Source organism: Ascaphus truei, chromosome 10, assembly GCF_040206685.1.
Source record: "Ascaphus truei isolate aAscTru1 chromosome 10, aAscTru1.hap1, whole genome shotgun sequence".
Taxonomy (NCBI): domain Eukaryota; kingdom Metazoa; phylum Chordata; class Amphibia; order Anura; family Ascaphidae; genus Ascaphus; species Ascaphus truei.
The window spans coordinates 32,393,264-32,418,526 of NC_134492.1; the positions used below are offsets into that span (position 1 = coordinate 32,393,264).

General features: G+C 40.9%; 1 protein-coding gene and 1 long non-coding RNA gene across 2 annotated transcripts in view; one reads left to right on the forward strand and one right to left on the reverse strand.

Moving 5' to 3' along the window:
- Positions 1-25,263, reverse strand: part of DPYD (dihydropyrimidine dehydrogenase) — a 755,572-nt gene that overhangs the window by 64,583 nt on the left and 665,726 nt on the right. Inside the window, 1 exon segment of the mRNA XM_075616482.1 lies at positions 19,737-19,916. Coding sequence (XP_075472597.1) covers positions 19,737-19,916 — 180 coding nt within the window.
- LOC142503379 (uncharacterized) lies at positions 9,473-11,117 on the forward strand. Its single transcript, XR_012803992.1, has 3 exons — positions 9,473-9,684; positions 10,139-10,272; positions 10,803-11,117. It is a non-coding gene; the product is annotated as an uncharacterized LOC142503379 (long non-coding RNA).

Here is a 25,263-nt window from a genome sequence, read left to right on the forward strand (position 1 = left end):
TGGACTTAAAGAGTTTAAGGAGCCTGGACCATAGAGAGAAAACAAAAGTAAATCAAGAACATTTTCTCTAACAGATATTTTCATTCCCCAGCACAAAAATAGAATGATCTGAAACCGGTTCTTTGACTTATTCTTTTAGGATTGTTACTGAATGTGAACTGTGATCTATGCTGTATATCTTTCATATTTTCTGTACCATTTGCCCTGAATTCCTGGTTTAAGATAAAATAATAACATGTCAAGGGAGTTTAAGAAAGAATATCTGAAATTTACTAAATAAACGTTTAATGCTGCGGTGCTTCTGTGTCTGGGGCTGCATTTTTAATGTTGGAGACAAAGTTCTTGAACATAGTTTGGTGAAGAAAAATTACTTTGCTGTAAAAAAGCATGAAATCAGCCGCATTCTCTGTTTTAGCAGCAATAGTACATTCCCTTTTTCCTCTTAATTTTTTATATGTAAAGCATGTGACAATCTATCCTAAGCTGGCGATCGTTTGGTGCTTCTGTTATAAATCTGTAAAAATCCTGATTGAGTGCCAGTCTGCTGTTAGGAACACAGCAATAGATCTGCTTGTGATACTTTGTTGCCAAAGGGCAGAGCTCAAAAAGGTGTGTGTGCCTGTTTCAAAAAAGGACGTGGATATGACTTTATAAATGGTTGTTGTAGCAACCAAAAGATGATCAGTACATAAAAAAACCATTAAAATAAGAAGACGGGCTGTGTGCCGGGTACTGTATGCGTGTTCTAAGTGAGACTTCTTTGTGTTTTATCACTGAAATTGTATTTTGATGTTTTTGATTGAATGAAATTTTGATTGAATTGAGTATCAATTATTTTATTTATCTTTCTGCAGAAATCTCCATAGAATCAGTTGGAATACATGATACAATTTACTTATAATAACTAGAAGTACTGGTACTGTGGCAGGTTCGGATATAAAAGTACTGGTACTGTGGCAAGTTTGCTTATAAAAGTACTGGTACTGTGACAGGTTTGCTTATAAAAGTACTGGTATTGCGGCAGGTTTGGATATAAAGGTACTGTTTGCTTGCCTGATCGCATTTTCGTCTGCATGAACGACTTTGAGAGTTGTGTGAATTTTGAACCAGTGGGGGCGCATGCGCTCATGCACGCGCCTGATCACTTTTTCATTTCCATCGAGGACTTTGAGTGCTGTGAGAATTTGGAGCCAGCGGGGGCGCGCCTGATCGTGACGCATTTTAATCTCCATGAAGGAGTTTTAGTTATATGAGAATTTAGGTAGGTGCCAGCAAAGAAGTTTCACTTCAACAATGCAGATAATACTATCCCCTGTCCAAAACTTCTCTTGTATAGTCAGTGGAAAGTGCGTAACAAGCAGGCTTGCCCAACGTAAATAGGCCTTCTTAAAACTCACATCAGGAAATTATTTTTGTGCTTCCGCCGTTTTGGCAGCCGCCACGCCCTGCACCTCCTATGCCCCCTCAGCACTTGCCCTGGCTGTAAAAGATAAGATTTGAGCATAAGAGTATGTGGACTTATGGCTGCCCCTGCAAACCAGCCACCACTGTGCTAGATGCGCTGGCCTGTGCTGTCACTCCCACAGGTACACATCCCTCTGCTATTCCACCCTCATCTAAGAGTGCCCGCATCGACTCCCTCCTCGATGTTTCCCCCGCACTTACTACCCCTCCACTTTCCCCTTACTTCCCATCTAACCGGACAATAACAGAATGCAACACTGCCCAAATAGCCCCCAGACCCACTTCCCCCTCCCCACCCTCAACCTTATCCCCCCTCACACTGTCTCCTGCAGGTCAATCAATTTCATCCATAACCGCCGATGCTTGATGCCCGATTGGAACGGACCCAGAACTTGTAGCTACTGATGTCAACTGCTGCCTTGTATCCCTGATAAGACCCCTGCTACCTCGAGCAACTGACATCAGTGACTCAAGCTCCTCACCCTACTACGCTCCTTCCCATTCACCCTCTACATCCCATCTCCATCCATACCCCCTAACTGATGAACCATCTTTCCCCCAGCACCTGGCAAAAGGGAACCCACTATTCCCATCTCTAAACCTCTCCCCAACCCCAAACACGATGGCAGCCTTCAAACATACCCCCAGAGGACTGCTATGAACTGCTATGAACCCTAATCACCCCCACTATGGGCCTAACCCCTACACCTGCCCCCCACCCATACGCCCCTAGAATGCACCGTCCCCCCTAGACAACCCTCCTGTCCCATTAAGGAAAGCCCAGTCCTCCCATGACTCCTCCTGCGTGTGCAGACCTCTTTGACGGCATGATGATTCCTCATGCCAACCAATAGCAAAAAAGGGTGAGTGCTTCCTACCCTGCCTTCTTATACCTCCCCCCCGTCCCCCACTCTTAAGTTCCCGCTCCTTCCTCTGACCACTACTGTACCTTACTCTTCACCCTTACATATCTTTCCATCAGGGCTCAATTCCCCCTTATGGGTACAGGGGGGTATTTGATAAATGGAACACGCTATTTTAACCCCCCCCAAAAATTACAATATATAATAATAACAATTATGAGCTAGACGAAGATATGCCGGATTTTTGAAGTCTGTCCTAACTCCCTACACGGTATTTATTGAAAATGCAATTTACTGTAATACTCCTTTACCTACACAATACTAAACAAGAGATATTAAAGTGATCTGTGAAAGTAGCAGCCAATCTATGCTATAAAGAGGGGAATGGGCAGAATTCTCAAATACCCAAAGGACTGACCAAAAATCTCTCTGACCTATGGCATGGTACCTCATCAATTAGCCATCTATTAGTGCATCTTTTGTGTTGTACAATATACACTGGCGACACACTTTATTCGAGCTCGGCTAGTCCCACGAATTCGGGTATTCCCGGGTGTATTGAGGTTTGTGACTGTTTTCTGCCCGAGTGCATTGAGGTATTTTTCAGGCAGGGATTGAAGCATTTTATTCCCGCTGGCTGCAATACTGCACAGTATATATATATATACTGCATTACAATTCATGAATTTATGCCATCTGGTAGACACGCGAAGCATTGCAGCCTATTAAATCCTAATCATTATCATTTAACAGATCAGCCGCCCGTCAGCCAGGCATGAACCCAGGCTGGGAAGGCAAACGCAACGGGGCTTGTCAGAGGTGAGGAGCGGCGCATTCCAGGTATCTGCCAGGTACATACTGGGTATTTGCTCGAATAAAGTGTGTCGGTGCAGTATGCAGAAGCACTTACCATACACCAGGCCAGGCATTGCCATCAACTGCAATAGCGCCTTCCATTTTGTCTATGTAAATCTCTCAATATAACCATTCAAAAAAATTCTAAATAATAATATGTAATTATTTTGAAAAAAAAAAATCTGTAACAAATGTACAGTATATCCTAATATATACTGTAGCAAATTCAACAAGTTGATTCCGAGGCAATCAAGTTGATCCAGAGAAAGTTGACTTCCCTATGTGTACAGTACATAGCTAATGAACTGAAATGCGTTAAACAGTGAGGACCATAAAAAGGTTTGAGTGCCTTGCATTGTACTGGTGCGTCGGGGAATATTAATGTGACGTTTCAAGTTGCATAGGGATGGAAAATATTTTCTGCAACAAAATATTCTGTTATTGCTGAATGTCTTGTTCATCGATTTATACCACTCTAGCGCTAGATAGTAATTATCAACACCAAAAATATCCAGTATGTGCAGATAATGTGATAAAAAGAATATTGTAATAAGCTCTTTGGGGTAGTGGCTCGTGTTGGTCAAATCTGACCAACATGGTGCTGCAATCAGCAGGTGTGCAGTATGTACAAAATGAATAATACTACATATGATCACAGGCAAGTGCTTCTATAAATAAATTACGCATTAGTCTGTTATTTTATTACTTGTGACATTCTTGATCAAGGTAAATGTAACTCACATATAACCCAATATCCCGTATATATTATAATTCTTGTATTGCACATAAAGCTCCTCTTTACGTAAACGTTTTAATTTCTTGGTGCATTATCAAGCAAGATATATTTACCCTTCTCACCCACAGTACATATTGCGTGTTGTAATGAGAAACATGTTTATGACTTGAAAACTGAAAAGGGAATTAAAAATACTCCTAGGGGAACACGACAGGAGTTAGACTGCACACTAACTGTATCCTTTTATTTTGACCTTTGGCCCTTCCACTTCATTAACTTTCTTCTAACTAATATGGTATAATACCGTTTGCCAATTTAAACATACAGAGCAGAATGTACTAAAGCATGTAATTGTGACACTAGGTGTAATTCAGTCAATAACAAGAAAAAAAAGGCAGGGCTGCGAACAGCATAAAGACTTGGCTGGAGGCAAAAAGTTTAAAAATAATGCATTTATTGTGGCATGGCAGCCAAAAGACTAACAAACAGAAAAAATGGGTCCTCTAAGTTTACTATGGAAACTTTGCCATATTCTGGGTTATCGGTGGGTACACTAACGCTTGCTACATCAGAACATCACAAAAGTGAATTATAGTCAATGGCTCGAAATAATGGAACTAGGCATAAAAAAGTAATATGGTCGTAAAACTCAAATATAAATGTAAGAATCATTTAGAAATTCCAGTCCTTTTTCTTCTATGTTATGACGAACTATTGTACAGTTTGCATTAGGATTCTCTCCATCATATTGATGCAGGAACTCATTTAATTTGAGTAACTTCTGTGAAAGGGAGGAATTTTAGTATTACCTTAATACAAAAACTGACAGACAATGGCAGTTAGTAGAAAACACACGACTGATGATGAAACTCTACATTTGGGTCCTACACAGAAAATTGTCAGCAATGTACACAAATGAATTTACAAAAAAATACTGGTGGCTGCTCTGGATCAAAATAAGGAAATTAGTTTTTCCTATAAAAGTATTCTGAACAGAGACCCTTCAAGAGTCAACATTTCAAAGTATTCCTCTCTAAAATGCATCAATTGTATCCAATAATATATAGTGGCTGCATACATTAACAGAGTTGAGTTAGAATGGATGTATCCGTATTTAAGACACGTTATAATGGGAAGTATTTAATAATTGGCGTCTCTTGTACTCATTGTTTCCCTGGCAAGTCTGAAGTAAAGTTCTCTAGCTAACAGATACATGGTAAGAGTACGGCCGCATCCATTGTATGAGTGACAAAAGGCCGTAAGGCAAAGCGCACGGGGATAGCGTGCACACACGTGCGCGAGAGCGACGTGGGCGGCTGATACTTCGCGAGACCACATTTTTATTTTGCAGCGTGACGGCCGGGACACGTGCGCAGTTCAGCCAATGAGGGTGAACTGCTCACGTGACGTCCCGGGCACGTCTTCGGCACACCCTCGTCACGCCCCCGTCGCGCAATCCTACAGGCCACGGATCGCTTCTAATCATGCGATCCATTGAGCGGGCCTGTACTATATCCGAGGCACAAGAGACCAAATGAGCAGCTTTTATAGATTTGATGCCAAAAATAATAAAAGTTCTGTCTATTCCAAGGAGCTCGATACACGCAGTAGCTGCTGGAATTTTTCAAGTTATTAGCCGCCTCGTAAGCACCAAAATAAGTTACATAGCACTGTATGTATATTATAGGGGACTTGGATCGGCCTACTGTACTAACTAGATTTCCCTATAAGGAGACTATAAATTTGCTCTTTTTCCATATATTCTATAGTTACTTTTTATTTGTATTCCTTTAAATACAATTACCGTATTGTATTGCTATTGTGGACCCCAAAGTGATAATCTACATTAATTTAAGTATCTGTGTTCACTTCCTGCACTGTTCTTCATATAAATTAATTGTGTCATTTTCGCACCACAGGAAGTAAAGCTGCAAGGCAAGAGGAAGTCATGAGATATGCAGATCATGTTTTGCATGCTTTATATGCTATAAAAGTATGTGCTTTGTGCTTTATTTTCTGCTAGCATTGCTAATTTAAGAATAATAATCTATGTTACGCCACGCATTCAAAGACATGCTTCTATTGCATTTGCTGTAACCTAATTTACCAACCTTTGCGAATGATGATATATACAAGTATCCTAGTATGGCACGAGGGAGCCAAAATGTGCACAGTTAATAGGAAAAGATATTAAAAAAATGAAGCATAATAATTGTGCAATTTATCCTTGCTAAATGTACTATAGTGCACTATAATTAAATATGAAAACCTAAATTTATCTCTATGTTCAGTTGTCATTAATTTAACAGGGACTGCACATGTTCTAATCTAATGGTAGATTTTCTCTCTCCATGTGCAGCATATTAAAATGTATATTAGCCTCAAGGTGCATAAACACAAAATAATAGACCAAAGGTTTTGGCCTGTGGAGAAAAAGATCCATGCTCAAAGGCCGTCAAGTAGCTGTGATGCAGGGTATACACTCACTTAGCCTCATTAAGCCAAAGCTCTCTTTTGCTTGTCTTTTGTCCTGCATGACAGCAGCTTCTTTGTTGTATAATAATTCATTCAGAGTTTGTTCCTAGCTACCGAAACTGGTGAACTGTGGCCATTTTAATGAGAAGTATTGGTAGTGTGCATAATCTGTTAACCACGTGGGTCATGCAATCACAGAGAAGTGCAGCCGGCAAATGAGATATTGTCGAAAATCACACACGTATCAAGTTGTTTTTGGACAGGGTATAATAAGAGGAACTAAAATATGAATCTTGTTACACTGCATCTGCCCATCAAACACTCATTTTTAGACAACTTGTATCCTCTTTTATAACTACGAATTTCCGAAGCCATTTTCTGAGCTAGAATATACTAAAGTTTAAAAACTGGAACTATTAATTTTAAGTAAGGTAAAATTGTTTTTACATAAATACACAATGAGTAGATTTACCATCTGAGAAAGAAAGGTAAAAAATGCAAGTAAGTGACAAACCCGGAAGCAAAGTAAAAAATGGAAGAGGTCGTACAGGTAAAATCGAAGCTCCTTACAACAATTTGCCATTGCCCAGTAGGACCAGCTATGGAACTTCAGGTAAGATGAAGGTTAGGGAGGTGAGCGCTGAGAATTTTAATCAGCCTCGCTATTTGGAGATTGGATAAAAGCTTGAAGCAAACATTGAGATCTTGGGAATGGAGCATGGTAAATACAATGGTGTTTGTTAAACTGTTTGTTTACTCGGTTCATGAATGAACACCTCTGACCTCTGAATCTGGAGTGGTATCAAAAACATGTGATGTCTATATTCCACATAGATATTTGTGTGCTCAAATGTCTACTGGGTAAATATTGCCAAATTATCATTTTTATTTGTACTTCCTTGATTTGGTACCAGTCAGAAGATGTTGTGCCTTTTAAAGAAAAAAAAAAAAATGTGAAAATTGTTGCTATACTATTAGTGCCAAGCTATGAAGTGTACATTTATTAGCCTCTCATTTCTCAGAACTTTCGGGGCATCGGAGGTGACGGTGTCAGTGTTGAAGCTGCAGGTGGTGGTCCTGAACTATAATCGCTATGGCAACCCCACGCTCCGTGGCAAGGGAGGGGAGTAGTGTGGATGGCTGAGAAGGCGAGCTGTTCGCTGCACCTTAGCCCAGCCACTTACTCTCACAAATCGTGTATCCCATGTCGTTTTTCTTAAGCGTCTGGCTGCCAAACACTTATAATTTAAAATAAGAACTGGCAGGCACTAAGAATAGGGTTCAGTTAGGAGACAGGGATGAAAGGAGAAACATGCAAGAGCTTGTCTTAGGCCCCACACATTACTCCCGAAGCTTAGGTAGTCTTTGGCCACTTGCTCAGACTATACAATGGGGGTCCATCTCAATTTGCTCTGGTTTACCTATTAAATATTTAACCCTACTTCACGATCACGTTACCACACCTCGGGAGCGATCATGGCATTGCGGCGTCACTGATGACGGAATGGAAGGAGTCTACCTCTTTCATTCCTCTTCCTGTCAGATCGCATTCTCCACAGAAGCGCAGAACGTGATCTCCCTTAGAAAAACTAGCACATAAAATATAAAGCACCTACTATATCGCGGGGCCACTGGAGTTCCAGACCCCAGGACATAGTAGCTACAGTACATCAAACAGCACCCAGAGGGTTAAGGCTCTTGTAGGACAGATACATCACTGAGTTACAAAAAAACAAAAAGCTGGAACTGTAACATACCATAACATACCCTTTTAAATCTACCGGAGACTTTCACAGCCGACACCAGTCTAAGTTCTTTCAAACTAAAGCTGTCTCACATTTTTTATCTTGTCTGTAACTGTTACATACGCCTATAATGAATAATAATGCTATTTTAGTACAATATTGCTATTATAATGCTGCAATGAATAATGCTTGGTTACGTACAAAACAGGGAGGAAAATCATATATTTTCTATAACAAATTATTTTATACTCAAAACTCTATTATGGAATTGTGCGGATTTAGATTGCTCTGAATAAAAATAAGAATACATATGTAGATCCCAATACAGATAACTTGAACTTTATACAGGGATTGCCTTCTCCTTTTGTTTAGATTGATAGTTAATGCTCTTATTCAGTACAGCGCATGCAATTTATTTGATATATTTTAATCTGTCTGCATGTTTCTGCTGTGAAGCTCTGTGCACGTGGTTTGTGCTGTATAAAATAATGAACAACAATTATGAAGGCATTCAAAAATACTGTAGTGTGTACTACAAGATGCTTAATTGCTTCTTCTGAAGTCAGAATTGAACAGAGAAAAACAATGATTAATGGTTGGCACATATAACAGATTATTAGCTTTGTTTTGGACGTCACATGATGGCTTGCATATCATGAATTTGTAAATGAGGGCCCGAGTCTTAAGATGAAGAGACAGCACGATCTATTAGATATATTTAAGTTGATCTCCAGTGCCAGCATTTCTTCCATGAAACAAAGCATACACTGTACACTGTATGATTGTGTAGCATGGTAAATAGCATCTGTTTGATGGATGTTTTACTCTGTTTTGCTTTTATCACTTGGATTGGGTCAAATTTACCAAACACTTTCCACCTCAGCAAGTAATGGATGGTGTGTTCCCTTGTGACAGAGCACTGCCAGTTACATATGCAATTGTCTCAGCAGAAGATGAGAAACTAATAATCTTTTTCTCTCTCCCACGGTTATTTTGTCGAGTACACATGTGCTAGTCCATACTGTAGCTTACCTTTATAAAAATGATAACCCATTTCAGAGCATATTGTTTAGACATTTGTCTATGATCTTCAAATTGTAACACACATAGGTCTATTACTTTCTCAGACACTAGGGAAGCCAAAAGATTAGCTGCTCAGCAAAAGTCAGTAAGAGACTTTATTTAGAGAAACTCCTTTTTCTTGTGAATGATCATGTGACAAGTTGTGTGAGGGCTGTGAGGGTCTGGAAACCAAAGAATTGCCTATCCCAAATCCCTCCATCTGAGAGCTGCTGTAGCATCGAGCTTCTGAAAATTGACTGCCTGGAGTCTAGTCTGTAATGGGACCCATATGAGCTGAGTTGAAGGCTCTGTTAGCTACAGTAGTAGGAGGCTGCAGGGAGACACTGTGACCCTAGTTCCTGTTTTGCAGAGGATTCATGTTCCAGCTAGTGAGAGACTGCAGGAGATCTGAAACCTCTTTCTCATCCCGAAACAATAAGAGTTGGGGATGCCCCTTGTACATTGCAGCTTTTCTGGATATATTGTAAGTACATCTAAAGAAAGTGCAACAGCCCTGCACATTTTTTTGTGGACCTTCACATTTTATGTTTTATAAAACATAACCCATGTGAAATTGTGTTTATATATATATACTCGTCATAAATTGAATAATGCTAGTGTGCATTAATAAGAATCTATTCAGATTATTTAATATCTCTTCCTTATATTTGTATATTATAATTTATTGTAATGGACGTTCAGAATGTATTCAATGATTATTTTATTTTACATACACAGTTATAAGCACTATTGTTATTATAGTATATCACTGTGTACTGAATACTGGTAATGAACCATCAATTGATATAAAGTATTATAAAAATAATAATGCTAATAAATCAAATATTAAAAAAAATATCAATAATACATTATTATATCAAATTATAAGAGATATGAAATAATCCTTATTGTATGTATGTATATCTTTATTTATATAGCGCCACAGCGTCCTCAGCAAAGACAATACAGTACAGGGAATTATAATACGGAGCAGAGTCAGACAATATGAAAGGAAATTCCTGCCCTGGAGACTTTACAAAGTGGAATGTTGGGAAATTTACAGAGACAGAAGGTGAGGGAATGTTAGGGATCCGATTTCTCAGCGCCGTCCGCGCAACACACAGACAACCCTCAGTAAGACTCAGGGCGCGCAGCGCCACCCCCGCCTACCTGCCTCCACGTCCGTGGGCCGTCAGCTCCACCGTCGCGGCAGGGTCGCTCCCCTCAGTGGTCCCGCCACTCCCCCTCTTTCTCAGTGGGAGGCGCGGTCCCAACGTCCTGCACGCGCACGTGCGTCCTCCTCCAACGCTGGTCACGTGCACACACAACTTACAGAGCACGCGCCCAGCATCCGTTCTTCAGCTCCCACTCCTGCTGTAAGGCTCCGCCCCCGTACACCGTGTGGGCACACTCAGAGTACTACCAGTGCTCACCTGGGTTGTATCAGCCACACCAATCCTGAAAGGCTACCTGCAGTCCACCTGATCAGCCTCCACCCCTGATTGGTCAGTCCAGCCTTATCAGGCATCTCTGAGCCCTCATTCATCGCTCGACATAGTTTCTGTATGGAAGTTGATTGGTGTTCTCCTGGTGATTCTACAGGTTCTGACATGGCTCGTACGACTACCCCCTTTGGCTCCCGACCTCAGCTCTCCTCGGACTACGTATTCTCTGGCAATCCACGATCACGGCTTGGACTTCAACCTTCCTCATCTCTCCGCTCCCTGACCTCGGCAAGGCAAGTACTATTCTACTTCTACACCCGGTACCGGTAAGTATTGTCTACCTTACATACATCTGGCCTGGCAACGCTTAACACCACACTCCGGATGCGCTCCCTTTGCTGTGGGTGCGTGTATTCCTACTTTCCCCTTCAGCACAGGGGACGGGTCTGGTCTGCGGGCAGCCCCGACGTAACAGGGAATAAGTGCAGTAGATGACAATGCTTGGCCACAATGGGTGGTAGGAGGGACTGAACTCAAGGACATTGGAATTGTTTCAGTGTTTGTTTTAAGTGTATGTAAAGTTATCTGTAGACGTATTTAAAGGGATAACACGTGTGAGAGGTGCACCCTATTTGGGTATTTATATATAGGGCCTCTATGATGAGTATTAGCTAAAACTCCTGATGAAGCGTAATTATGCGAAACGCGTTGAGGTTGCTGCTAGAAGCATGTTGTGACATCGGACGGCTGGCACCCCTCCCGTTTGTGTGCCTTTTCCGGAGTGGGAATTTTTGGTGGGATACATGTGGAAGGTCCCCCTGTACATCCATCTTTTGTCCCAGATCATCACCAGCTTTGCCTCCGAGTGCAGGATGATGCGTTCACCTGTTCTTACTTATGTCATTTCAGATGTGAATTTTTTTTTCTACTGCTTTCTATATATACGTTTCCCTGTTGCGTTCCTTTCTTGTTTTTCCATGTTCAAGTGTGCCCCGCTGATCTCGGCAGGATAAAGAGCAGCAGGGGAGACTATTTACAAGTGGAGGAACTTGTGTTTCCGGAAGTCAGTGAGTATTGAACTGTTTTTTTTTTATAATATGAAGAAGACATAAAACTAGCAACATTGCAACTAGAAACATAAAAAAAGCAAATATAAAGACTACCACGTTTACATTTAACGCAAACCATATATAATAATTCTGTTACCAAACTTTTTATATATTTAGAGTTATAAAGGGAAATTAAATAGTAACAAGCCAAGAGAAGGTTCAAAAATGAGTGTAAATTATTATACTGTACATGATTAGTGTCCTATGTTTTGAGTAACCAATATTAATTTTATGTACTGTATAAGTTCAGTTATATATTAACCTATTACAAATCAATATTAACCACTGTAAAACAAAACAGATCTTCTGTTCCTCAAGTACGGAAATAGCCAACATTACTGCACCCGTTATCGTGCAGTAAGACACTAAACTATTTAACAACTCGTAGCTCCATTGAATTAATGTGCACATTGCACAATAACGTGTTAAAACTCATGCCAGCGGTGCACTAAAAGGTGCAATTTTGAATGGATCAACAAGTTTGCTATAGATTTAAAAGTAGGGTCTTATCTATAATACACTAAATGGCAGTTTTGACATTTGTGGAGAAAAGCAGTATTTGATTGTTAATTAACATTTTACAGAGTTTAACTGTAATCTGGGGAGATGTATAAGGCTAACTTGTCATGTTGTGAAGGGTTCTGAGTGGATGAAAGAGTAGAAGAATCCCTTGTAGAGTAGGTTTAAAACAATACTTATTAGCTTTTCATCTACTGCATCTAGCAATAGGAAAGGAGAATATAAAAGTAAACAGCAAAGATTAAACAAATAACCTAACTGTAGTTAGGATATTTAGGGATCCTGAATCGCTCTAGTTCAGGGATATCATCTCCTTACCCAGAAGACCATGTAGCAATGGCTTTTATAAAGGTTGTTAGAATAGCTACTAGGCAGTTAGCCCTGGAGACCTTCCAACTGTCAGAAGTGTAGATGCTCTGCACCTGACACGATTTAGACAATCCTTAATGATGTCTTTAACAAAAATATGACTTGACAATAGTGTTCAAGAAAAAACAAACACTCTGATCTCTAAGGAGTGTCAGGCGGTGCAAAAAAGAAAGCTGAAGCAGATGATGCATGAGCTCTTTTCAAACTCTTCTGTCTGACAGCAAAGTCTTATTTTTTATAGTTTTTAACCTTTTGTGCTATTAGTAGATGACAAGACTAGCCAGTCACAAGTACTGGATGAGGTGCGCATAACCTTCAAAGGTTATTGCACAAAGTGTATTTAGTATGGATAGCTAAGGTGATTTCACGTGTTCATTAACTATTTTGCAATGTACGGTACAAGCACACCTCAATATAAATGGCAGGTAACTTAAGCCTTTTCTGATAAGGGTTTAACCTAAAGCAGTAACGAAAGTGCATATACAAACTCAGAGAACCCCAGTTGTAAATGCTCGATTAGGCCCATATAAACTTTTCTACTCTACTGCATCTGTTTACTTTATATCTTCCTAATGTCTACCATTTAAAAGTCTTTATATGCCAAAATGGGGAGGACTGATCAAAGGAACCACATATGTACTGTATAAAGGACTGTTTGCATATAATAGCAGTAAATTACAAATGTTTTTTGTGAATAAATAGATATGATGGTTCCCAGCACTCAAAAAATGAAAAAATAAATCAAAGTCATCAATAGAAAACTAACAGTTATGTATTGAAACAATAAATGTATAACGTAAGACAACCCTATTGTAGGCTAGCAGGGAGCCTAACGTGAAAAAAGAGGGCTAAACAAAAAATCACAAGTCTGGAGAGGGAGGGAGGTGGGGGAAAAAAACGTGGGGAACAACAACCATAGGGGATAAAGAAAAAGCAGTAGACAAAAAAGAGAAAAACCACAGGTGACGTATAACATACAGTAAGGTAAAGGTGATATATTATAGGGGGGCAACGACCGTTTCGGGGACAACGATTTCCCTTTCTCAGGCCCATTCCCACAAATTAAAATAGTCTGTGGTACTTCCCTGTATAATATCCCTCCACCTAAACATCCCTCAAATCAGCAAGAAGACAGAAGTCAAATAATACATGCTGTATACTAAAGTCAACTAACCCTGGTGTACTGTCAACTACCAGGATTAAACTCACATACTTGTTTGTTGTAAATAACTTATGTGTTATTTATAACACAAAGTATATGGGCCCTTATTTACCAAGTCATCTTCTGCCATAGGACACCATCTTATATTGGAAGACCCCTTACAGTCCATTGACTTGAATAAGTATTAAGGGGTTTTCCAGTGCCGAAGCTGCCCTGCGGCAGAACGCTGCTGAGTAAATATTGCCCTGTGACAGAGAAAGACACCATGTCCCTTCTTAACATGCAGACTGCTTTTGTCTGAGACAATTTTGGTCTTCTACAGTATGAGAACATGGAGTTGCAGAGCTCATTTCTCAGCTCCAGGTGCACTTGATTAAAGCAGCAGAACCTGTAGCCCTGCGCAATTTGATTTTTTCAGTGAAACTTCTATGCTGACACCTACCAAATTAAAATTTTTCCTTGGAGTAAATCTCCTTGTTGGAGACGGAAGTGCAGTCCCGGAAGTGACGTCACTGCTGGCAGAAGCCGTTATGGCACCTGGCGCTCATGCGGAGGCCTCCCACGCTCGGCGCGCATGTGCAGGAGCAATTTCCGATGTCACAGCGTGCCTGCGTAGTAGGTGCAGTGCCCGGGCACACCTAAGCAGTAGGCGCCATGGGGCGCGTCTGCACAGTAGTAACTGGCGCCTTGCGCACGCACGCACCACAGTTACAGGCGCAACACACACAGAGACGCACACTGTATTATGCTACAGTAAAGTGTTTTCAATTTGATTGGATCCTGGTGTCAAGCCTCTGATTACCCCACTACCTGTTGAGGACAGAAGCGGGATTGAGGTCCCCTCTTAATGAAGGTGATGCAATGAGTCCCTCCTGAAGCCGCTTGTAGCCTTGCAACAACACCAGCAGCCACAGTCAGGAGCAGCAGCAACAGAGCCAGCATCTTTGAGCTCGTGAGTGAGAATTGATAAGCAGAAGCAAGCAGCTGAGGCAGTAAAACAGCTGCTGGTGCCACAAACATTTAATTTTGCAGTTAAGCCGGGATAAAATGACTGATTGCAATCGTACTCTATTTTATTGGCCTGGGATGCACGCAGATATTGCCACATTTTGAGAATCCTGTCCACAGTACCAACTCACTAGTCAGAGGGGGGAAAAATCTGTTCCATTGGCACCTTTGCCCCTAGTGTACACACCCTTTGAATGGGTGGTGGTAGATGTAGTCTGGTCACATGATCTTCCCCACATAACTTTGCATCTTTGGTCCTCGTCTGCTGCACTGAAAGCCATTTAGTGAACCCCCGAGCCGAATCTTTGAACATCAATCACAGGAGAACGGATCGATCTGCAACTTAGCTAATTACTTATTGTGTGGATTGTATTGATGCACATATTTAAAGGGGAAAAAAATTGAACGGCAGCTTGGACTGCTGCTTTAATATGCCTCTAAATTGACATAACATTTATGTTACAAGTAGTGGGGCCTACAATTGATTGGTTAGGCACCGTAATGCATTTCCGACCTCTTCGGCAACGAAAGGGTTAATGTAAAATTAACAATATGAGCAAAATTAAAAAGCGGACAACATAATAAATAAATAAATAAATTAAATTTTTTTGGACAAGACCAATCATTGCATCAAAAGGCCACCCACATAACCAGGGCATAATATAATCTCAAGCCTCATTATAGATCTATTAAGCTCAGTTAAAGCTCAACATACTGTATGAAACACATACATGTAATGTGTAAATGGCAAAATACACTGCCACCTCTAAATGCTACTAGAAAGTCAAATATGCGATGGAATTGCTTCTTCTAACACCAGTAATACACATCTCTATAAAGTAGTACAGTATACTACTAACTGTTAATAGCTATTTACTATTATTAGTGTATCTCAATAAATGTTGTATCTTTCCACTTTTTAAAACCTTAATTTTCATACATTTATGCGCTCCCCTATCCTATCATGCTGAGATAATTACATTACCCAATTTGCACAGTTCACTTCTACTGTAACTGGATACATTTTTTAATGTTATGCTTTTCCTCATTTTGGGCTGTCAGCTCCGCATGTGTTCAAATCCCAATGCAAATAGATTCAAGTATTTGTTTTCCGGCATTCAGCTAAACACGTGAACGTCTTTTATTTTAAAACTGCAAAAACTGCAAAACGACTTTGATCAAATTAGTTTGGCACTATTCCCTTCATTAAAATGTTCTCAACGCCAATCGTCAAGACTGCCCAACAGGTTCAGGTTATCAGGATATCCCTGCTTCAGAAGGCTGAGCCACTGATTGAGTCACCTGTGCTGAAGCAGGGATAGCCTGAAACACTGACCCGTTGAGGAGTCTTGAGGACTGCCGTAATGACTTATCTGAATGATCTGAATTCATCTATATAACTGTGACATCGTTATAACCGTTGGTCGTTTACCTGTCAATGAAACCATGTCAAGCAAAATAGAGAAAACGGGAGGTTTCGAACTTGTAAATGGTACAACTATTTGGGGTTTCTCAATATTAGCAACTACGCATGATTCCTTGCAACCCCAATTGTAATTGATTAAGCATATTTCATAATTGAAACAAATTTCATCCATCACATTTGAAACCGTTAACCCTTACAGTGCTCCATGATGTAGCCACTATGTCAGGGGGTATGGCACTTCAGGGGCCCATGATGGAGTGCAGGGCTAAGCAACTCTTGTCCTCAAGGGACACCAACAGGTGAGGGTTTAACGATGTCCCGGTTTCATTACAGGTGGCTGAATCAGTGGCTCAGTCATTGAGTGCTGAAGCAGGGATATCCTTAAATCTGACCCGTTGGAGGCCCTTGAGGACTGGGTTGCTCACCCTGACCCAGTGGCTGCATCATGGGCTTTTTTAGCTTGTTTGTTTTAGGGAAGACTTCGTATAGACGCGCAGAACATGATCTGGCTAGCAGGGAAACAGAATTGGACTCCTCTTCCGCTATCAATGATGTCACGGTCATGTGATCGCGATGTCACGGTCATGTGATCGCAATCTGATGGAGGGCCTGTGGTACTCTGGTGCCATGGCCCAACTGACACTCAAAGGGTAGTAGATCTTAGGACAGTAATAATTATTTTGCAATGTATGCCTCAAAACATTGTTCAGTGGGTTAAATGACTTTAAAAATAGATTATACCCGCAATATTGTAGGACGAATGTCTGGAATTATGGGGGTGGCGTATACAAGCCCTCCCTTACTAATGTTGTGCATTAGGTATTTGGTTTCCATGGTCTTTCCCACCACTTTTCTTCCCCAACATCTACAACCTGCAGTAACTTTAGCTTTTTCATGCTCATGCCCAACAACAGGGGTGCTCAACTCTTGCCCTCAAGCCCCCTCCCCCCAAACAGGTCAGGTTTTCAGGATATCCCTGCTTCAGCACAGGTGGCTCAATCAGAGGCTCGGACTTTGACTGAGCCTCTGATTGAGTCACATGTGCTAAAGCTGGGATATCCTGAAAACCAGACCAGCTTGGGGGGGGGGGGGGGGGGGGGCTTGAAGGCAGGAGTTGAACAACTCTGCCCTACAATATAAGAATACAGAGAGGCTAATCTATCCAGGACATTTATGCAACCAACGTCTGTTTGTACAAACGCACCATAATTTCATACACACAACAATCATTTTGTAATTATGAAATGCATTTTTCATATAGTGCAGTGGCAATATAATGTCTGTGTATTGCAAGAGTGATTGCATGTCATGTTTCTTAGAGAAGTATGATTCTACTGTATCAACAAACATTCATGCGCATGCAATGTAACAGCCAGAAATAAGGCTTTCTAAATACATTTGTCAAGCATTGCTTAAGGTTCAGCAGCTTTGTGATACATTATATTTATTTGTGTCTTAGATGTTTTTATTCTCTACCCTTGCAGTCATCATTCAGATAATACAAATATGAAATTAATTAACCGTAGATCAATCTGTAACTTTAACATTAAGTTATTTGTTTCATTTTTTGTATGCACGAATAATATAGTTTGGCACTCAACACAATATACAGAACAATGAAAGACAAAGGCAATTCTTTTTCTATTTTGGAAGTATTACAATTCAACTTTTCAAACCAGATTAAATAGTATTTGCTTTTTTACTCATTCTTTTATTTCTGATGACCTGTTTGAACTAAAGATTCTTTTGAATTAGTAAATGCTTCCTTAAAACATCTTCTCATGCCACCTATGTGTTGTTAATAATTGATAGTGACAAGCAGAGCACCATGTAGAGTTGTATTTTTTTGTTCTCCTTCTGAGGCACATGACAAAGGCCTTTCATGATGACAACTCAGATTACACCATTAGTGAGAGAATAAGATACATTTCTAATGTTACTTGTTTTCCCATAATGGTACCATCATACAGGCAATTACATGAAATAACATTGAAATGTTTAAATATTAAATTTCTCTATTATTTTTCTGTGACTCATTGAATGCTAAAGTGACACACATTATTATTCAGAGCTGAGAGACTTATTGGCTTTTTAATAAAGCCATAACAGCTACTGTGCAAGCTTATTCCACTTCTATGGACATTTCCCATTTCTCTCTAAAACTAGAGCACCCTGGTGAATAATCCATCTAATGTTTAGTGTTGCACTGCAGCTAGTCTTGCCTGAAAGCATATGATGTGACTATTATTTTACTGGAGACTGAGCTATAATCTGCAAGCGACAGATTATGTTGAAATCTCCTCACATCTAAATCTCATACATCTGCTAGCTATGGACACCAATTTGTAATCTTACCAGACCATACCTTTATTTGCCCTATAGCTTGCGGAAGTATTTAAAGAGGGGGTATTATTCTGCATGATCGGCAATCTCTCTTGCAGAATAAGCTAAATTTAGTGTTTAGTGATTGTTATTACAATCAATTTTATTAAAGGTAGAAACAAATGCAAAGATTATATTACAACATGCTTTTTTTATCTGGGCCGCTGACATCCCCCCGGTTGATGAGCAGGGAGAGGTGTCTGGTCCCCCCTGACAGCGGACCTGTGTGTCGCCCCCCCCCCCCCTCTCTCACATACTCTCCTCTATCTCCCCATCACACACTTCCCCTCTCTTACTCTTTCCCTTCCTCCCCTCTCCTCTACCTCTCTCTTTCTCCCTTCACCACCTCTCTGTCCCCTCTCACTCTGACTCTTTCTCCCCTCCCGTACTCTGTGTCTCTCTTCCCCCATCTCTCTCACCCCATCTCCCTCTCCCCATATTTCACTCACTATCTGCCCTTCTCTCTCTCACTGTTTGCTCCTGTCTCTCCTCCCACACCTATCTATGTCTGTCTGTCTCCTGCCCTTCATGCCCTAGATGTGATGCAGGGTCTCTTCAGGTCCAAGTACATGGCACCGGATAAAAAACAAAAGTGGGGCCCAACTACTTCCACATCCAGGCCTGTGACAGATGTCCCTGTGTTCCCCCCCTCCCCTCCCCTCCTGTCTTCCAAGCCAAAGCTCCTGTACAACAAACATTACCACCACTTGGGCACACACACACACACGCACACACACACACACACACACACACACACACACACACACACACACACACACACACAACTATAGGTTTATACGCTTTTCTAAAGGTTGCTGCCTTCTGATTTACAATTACAAATCAGCTTCAAGATTTTTCTGCTGACTTTATATTATGGGAATCAATGAATGGCAAATGCACATGAGAACCACTGCCCAAATTTGGGCTCATACTGTACGATTACATTACTGTGCCAATGCAATGGAATCAAAAGTTAAAAAAACAAAGGGGATTAAATGCAGTAGCAGCAGCTTTCGTGTTCTTGACAAATTCACTTATCGTTAATAGAAACAAAAATATACATTGGTGTAAATTCTAAAATGAAAAAAATGGACTGAATAGGAGAAAGTAGCAAACCTTTCCCATAATGTCTGCAATCTTGGGGACAGGTTTTCCTTTCTGGTGGTGGATAGTAGGGGGACATTGCCCATCCCAGTCCTGAAGCTCGTCAATGCTTTGAAGGTACAGCAGTGCCTTTAGGCCTGTGCAGTAGTCATCAATCACCGTGAAGTCTTGATTTTGCACTGCACTGCAGACCTAGAGAGTTACAAAGAAACATAACTTATTAATAAGACATAAGCATCGTAGTTTATTAAAAGTGTGTTCTCTTTACACTTTGGTATTCCTCTGGACGCATACGCTACTTATATTTTATAAGTGGGAACGGTACGTAGTGGCGGTATTGATGGCTTACATTTTATTTAAAGAAAATAAATCTTTTGTTTCTTTTAATATATACAGTATGCAGCCTTTGGTTACCTTGACTGAAAACTAATTACCTAAGCTGCCGATCGATTAGTTCTCCCGCGATCGATCAGCAAATATCCTGCTTCCCAAATGGCCGCCTATCAGTTTCAAGCAATCTTTCAGTCAATGTAACTCAGCAGCTACAATGTATTCTTATATTACTAAGGTAACATTATCTATTGTTACAGTTTGCAGGTCTAACTGCTGGGGATATTGGCACCAAATTATCACAAACAGGAAAGTGTTACAAAGATCTTGTGCTGGTGAGGTGTGCTAAGCCTGGCATAGAAATCAGAGGATGCTCAGTATATTAAAACTCATCAACAACGGTATTAAGAGTTGAATTAATTTTTTTTAAGTATTAATACAACAGAACTCATTTATTTATAAAAACCACACATGTAGGATGTGGCATGGATTGCTCTTTGTAAAGGTATCGCTACCAATGAAATGGTATTTCATAAACAGCACACAATTTCTTACAGTGGATGAAACAAAACAAGCACAAATAATATACTGAGAATAGATAAGGAACGTGCTTTAGAAATATCACCGGTGATGGTTCTTGGCTTTCTTGTTAACATATTAATGTCTCTGCAGCATTTTGACTTCTACTACTATTTATTAGGAAGCTGCATTGTAATTAACTGGATTTTTCTACAATGGACTGCGGCTCATTAAACAATGATTGCTTGCTCACAGTGCAAGTCAATAAGCAGTTTAACTTGAAGAAACCCCCCGTTTTTATTTATTTATTTCCTTTTGTCCTAAAGAGTGTCCCCCTAAAAAGGTAGTGAAGTAAATTGGTAAATTAGGTGTTCCAATAAAAAAATTAAAACATTTATTTTGTTGCAGTAAATACTAGTGCACAGACGTCTCATTTAAAGCCAAGACAAAGTAACAAGTTTAACCACTCATTTCATCCCAATGCCGACAATATTATGAATGAGGGAATATTTACTACACAGTGCTCTGCCATAAGACGAGCTGACCATTCATTTGAATGTGTCTTCTGCCTTACTTAGCACAGCTTGGAAAACGTAACTGTATAGCAGGGGTGGTCAACTCCAGTCCTGAAGGGCCACCAACAGGTGTGGTTTTAACAATATCCCTGCTTCAGCACAGGTGGCTCAGTCGTTGCCCCATATGATTAGATTAAATACTAAGTCATCATACAGTTGTAGGAAGGCATTTTTAAGTGATGGTAATAACATTCCATTCATTTTACCCCACAGTGATTCTACAAGAGTTTAGATACTTCACGTTCTGTGTTGAATGGTTATCAACATAACCCATACAGATGTAGCCAGATTACCGTCCCCAGAGCTACGGCAAAAAAAGCAAAATGGTGTAGTGACAGAGCATTAGAACACACCCTCTCTCTTCCCATTGGTCAGAGCAGGGTCATGTGACCCTGCAAGAATCTCTCCAGTGTCTCCTCAAGCAGAAAGCTTGGGAGAATGTGCGTGCATGCGCAGGAGCGCCCACGCACAGCGCGAGTGTGAACGGGAGGATTCCCATTCACAGAGGTAAGCGCGCTAAGCGCCAAGCACATAGCGAGTTCAGTGCCAGCGGGGACTCAGCCTTACACTGTATGAATTGGTGTGAAAGTGACCACTTTCATAAATGTACGTATATGCAGGGCTGTCCTGAACAAGGTTCGTACATGGGGTCCAATCACAGGAGGTGTTGCTAGAAATGGACTCGGGTTTGTGGGTTTGGGATGGAGGCATATTACTGCTTCAGTTAGACCCTGTAATAGAGGGTGTTTCTGCATCTGAGTCCTGGAAGGAGGAAGGAGCTTAGATTGCTGTTGAGACTCGATCAGCATAAATCCCCAACTCATCTAGCCCAGGATAGCAGCATCCTCGTGTACATCTTTTTTTTTTTTACAAATGTTTGGCGAAAGCTTATGTCACAGCTTTCAGTCTTGCTTTTTAAGCGCAAGGATTCAGTTGCTTGTTCTAATGTGGCACCAAAACATTGACGTTAGTAAAGTCCCTTTTTATAGAGTTGTGCTTGCCATAATGTTACAGTGGTTCTTTGACTACTGATTTGCACGGCACCATGACTACCACATCACAAGCAGGCCCCTGACCGCAGGACAAATATACACAGCAGTCTGAAACATATACAGTAGTCCCCTCGTGAGCACCTATAGCAGCCAGCAGTTTGGAGTTCACCTTTAGGCAGCAGTACAGTGAAGCAAAGAGGAAGGTGCACCATTGCATAGTGCTCTGTGTCCTACTTAGGAGCTTTCAGCTCACCGTGAATCAATTAGTCCTGGCAATTGAATTCGGTAGGCTTAATACCTGGTCCAGAGGGAATTCCCTGAATCAGGTGTCTAGTCTGATACCCAGCCAGGACTACCTAAAGATATGTGGATCTGTGATAGACAACAGTAATCTTCTTTGTTTCATTTGAATTTGAATATACTGTATGTGCTGCTGAAGCAATCATAAAGGACATAAGCAATCAAGGAGCAACAAAAAAAAAGGTGATGTATTCCTATGTACATAGACATGCAGTGGGTTAGATACTGTGTGTACTTCCCTGGGTATGCTTACTGCTATAAAAGAGACTTGTACAAAAGAAGAATCATTAAACCATTCAAAGCACTAGAGACTTGTCTGGCAAGTCTTTCCTTACTTCATTTCTCTTTATATGTGAGAGGCTTATATTCCCTACTCAGTGCTAGAAGAAATCTAATATAGATTATAGAAAATAGTTCTACAAACCATTTCTAAACGTAAGAGCTAAATTAAAAACTAACAATTTACAGTCCTCGGCCAGGTGATGTGTCATTTTAAACTACTCTTTGAGTGTGTCTTTTTCAGTCAATAAAATCTTCTTATAAGAAAGTAATTTTTGGGTCAGGAAAAGTCATCTGGGACTCCTGGTAGTATGATTTTTAGTAGCGACAAAATAAAGATGTTGGCTTTTGGACATTACTCCTGCAATTTCCTTTGGGTTCTCAGCAGCTGGCAACAAATGTTCTTAATAAGCACAAAAAATAAAATAGACTTTTGAACACAATAGTCACTCAGGATATATCAGTGTTTATCTGGAAAAAGAATGGGTAATTGCTACCTCTTTACACAGCATTTGAAACATACAATAAGAAATACTGGCTTCACATTAACGTTGATACTTTATCTATGCATACAGTAGGAGTGGCTCAGTGTAACGGGTGCTTGCCACAAGCAGGATAGAACCGCGAGGCTGAGGTGGGGATTAGAATAGACCAACCTGCAGCTGTGAGACTGTGTTCGGTGTGCAGATTCGTAGTCGTGTGGCCGGGTCAGGGTAGGAGAAGTATGATAATGTTAATACTCTCCGTGGTCTAGGGTTGGAGATGTAGAATAGTCGATGCGTAACCGATGTCGAGGTGTAGAGATGGTGGGAGTCAGATACAAGCCGAGGTCGTGGAAAAGAGAAGGTGGGGGTCAAGGTACAAGCCGAGGTCGGGGATACGAGGAGAAAAGACAAGGTTAGCAGAATTACACAAGGTAAAGCAGAGCCCCGCAAGCTGGGTGCTTGTGGTTAGCAGTTCGTCGCAGGACTACTGTGCTCAGCCGATTTGGAGCAGGGAGCGGTGAGCATATAAAGGACAGTAAGCCAATCAGGGTAAAGGCAAGGCTGGATGGGATGATTGCCTCTTATAGCAGATCCAATACATGCTGAGTTGTATGGCTGTGAATGCCGATTGCCATCCGCCCACTCAATCGTCAGGGGGTGAAGTAAGCACCGCAGGTGAAGTAAGTGTGATGTTTATCCTGCTGTTAGTGTTAACTCCTGTTTCAGTCCTTTGCCTGACGACAGTAGAACGATGCATATGCACAATCCTGTCAGGATGAGGCGCGTTACCAGTGGCGTCACAGGACACGCCACGGAGGCAGGACTTAAGACCAATCCTCACACAGTGAGCAAAGACCCTGACTCTGATACCATCAGCAGCAGCCACCCGGTCACTGCTATCCTTCCTTTCTCTGCTTCTACCATCAACTTCTGGCTGACAGGAGGGAGAGGAAGCATCAGCGCGAGAGCCGTCTCCCTTAAAGAGAATGTGTGTCTGTGTCTTTGTCTGTGTGTGTGTGTGGGGGGGAGATTGTGTGCATGTGTAAGTGAGAGGGGAAGAGTATGTGTACAGTATAGAAGAGAAAGGGGGAGAGAGGAGGAGAGTGAGCATAAAGGAGAAAGTGTGGGGGAGAGGGTGCAAAAGGGGGAGAGTGTGAGGGGGAGAGACATGAGAGAGACGGGAAGGTGAGGGGGGCGAGACAGGGGAGCGAGGGTTGGGGTTCCCCAGAATTTCACAATCGAATTCTGGAGTTCCTTAACCAAAAAAGGTTGAAAACTACTGCACTAGAAGTGAAGGGAGTGCAAATTTTAATTGCATACAACGGGGACTATACTCAATATAGCAATGCAAAATTGGTGCAATTCCAGGGCAAAACAAACGGCACCAGATATTTTACAGAAAAAATACTATTGATTACAAATGTTTTGGCCCCAGAATTGCACTACATTTGATACACATGCCCCTAAAGCTACTGATTCCCTTTAGAAAACTTGGTACCTAAGAGCCTGGTTCACATATTTAAGCCAAATTTGTGGTACAGTATGTCATTGGAAAAAAGATCAACAGTCTTAATGAAGAAATAAACTTGTGATTTTCATGATAATACAACCACATCATGCTTTGTTATCCAATCCACAAATTGCACTTCTGACCCAAGGACTCATCTCATCTACACAGGCTCACAGAGTATCTATGCCTAATGAAGGACTGGAGCTCACAAATATCTTGTACATGCAAATTCATTCCTGTGATCGCTACTCCAAAAATCCCGGTGGATGAAAGCAATGAAGAATTATGAAAGTTACAGTAGTGCTGACATTTAATGGGGTCATGAAAAATAAGTAGTGTTCAACATTACCTACATTCCCTGCACTGTACTTATAGTTCTTTCATAGAACAAAGCAGAAAGTGGATAGTAATGAATGCTGTTGATATCTGTTGACATTTTTTTCTCATATGTGATTTAAAAACCTTCACTTGTATTTATTCCCTGTGTGGTGCACTCATACGAATATGACGCATTACAATGTGGAGCTGTGTTCCTGACACTGTATGATT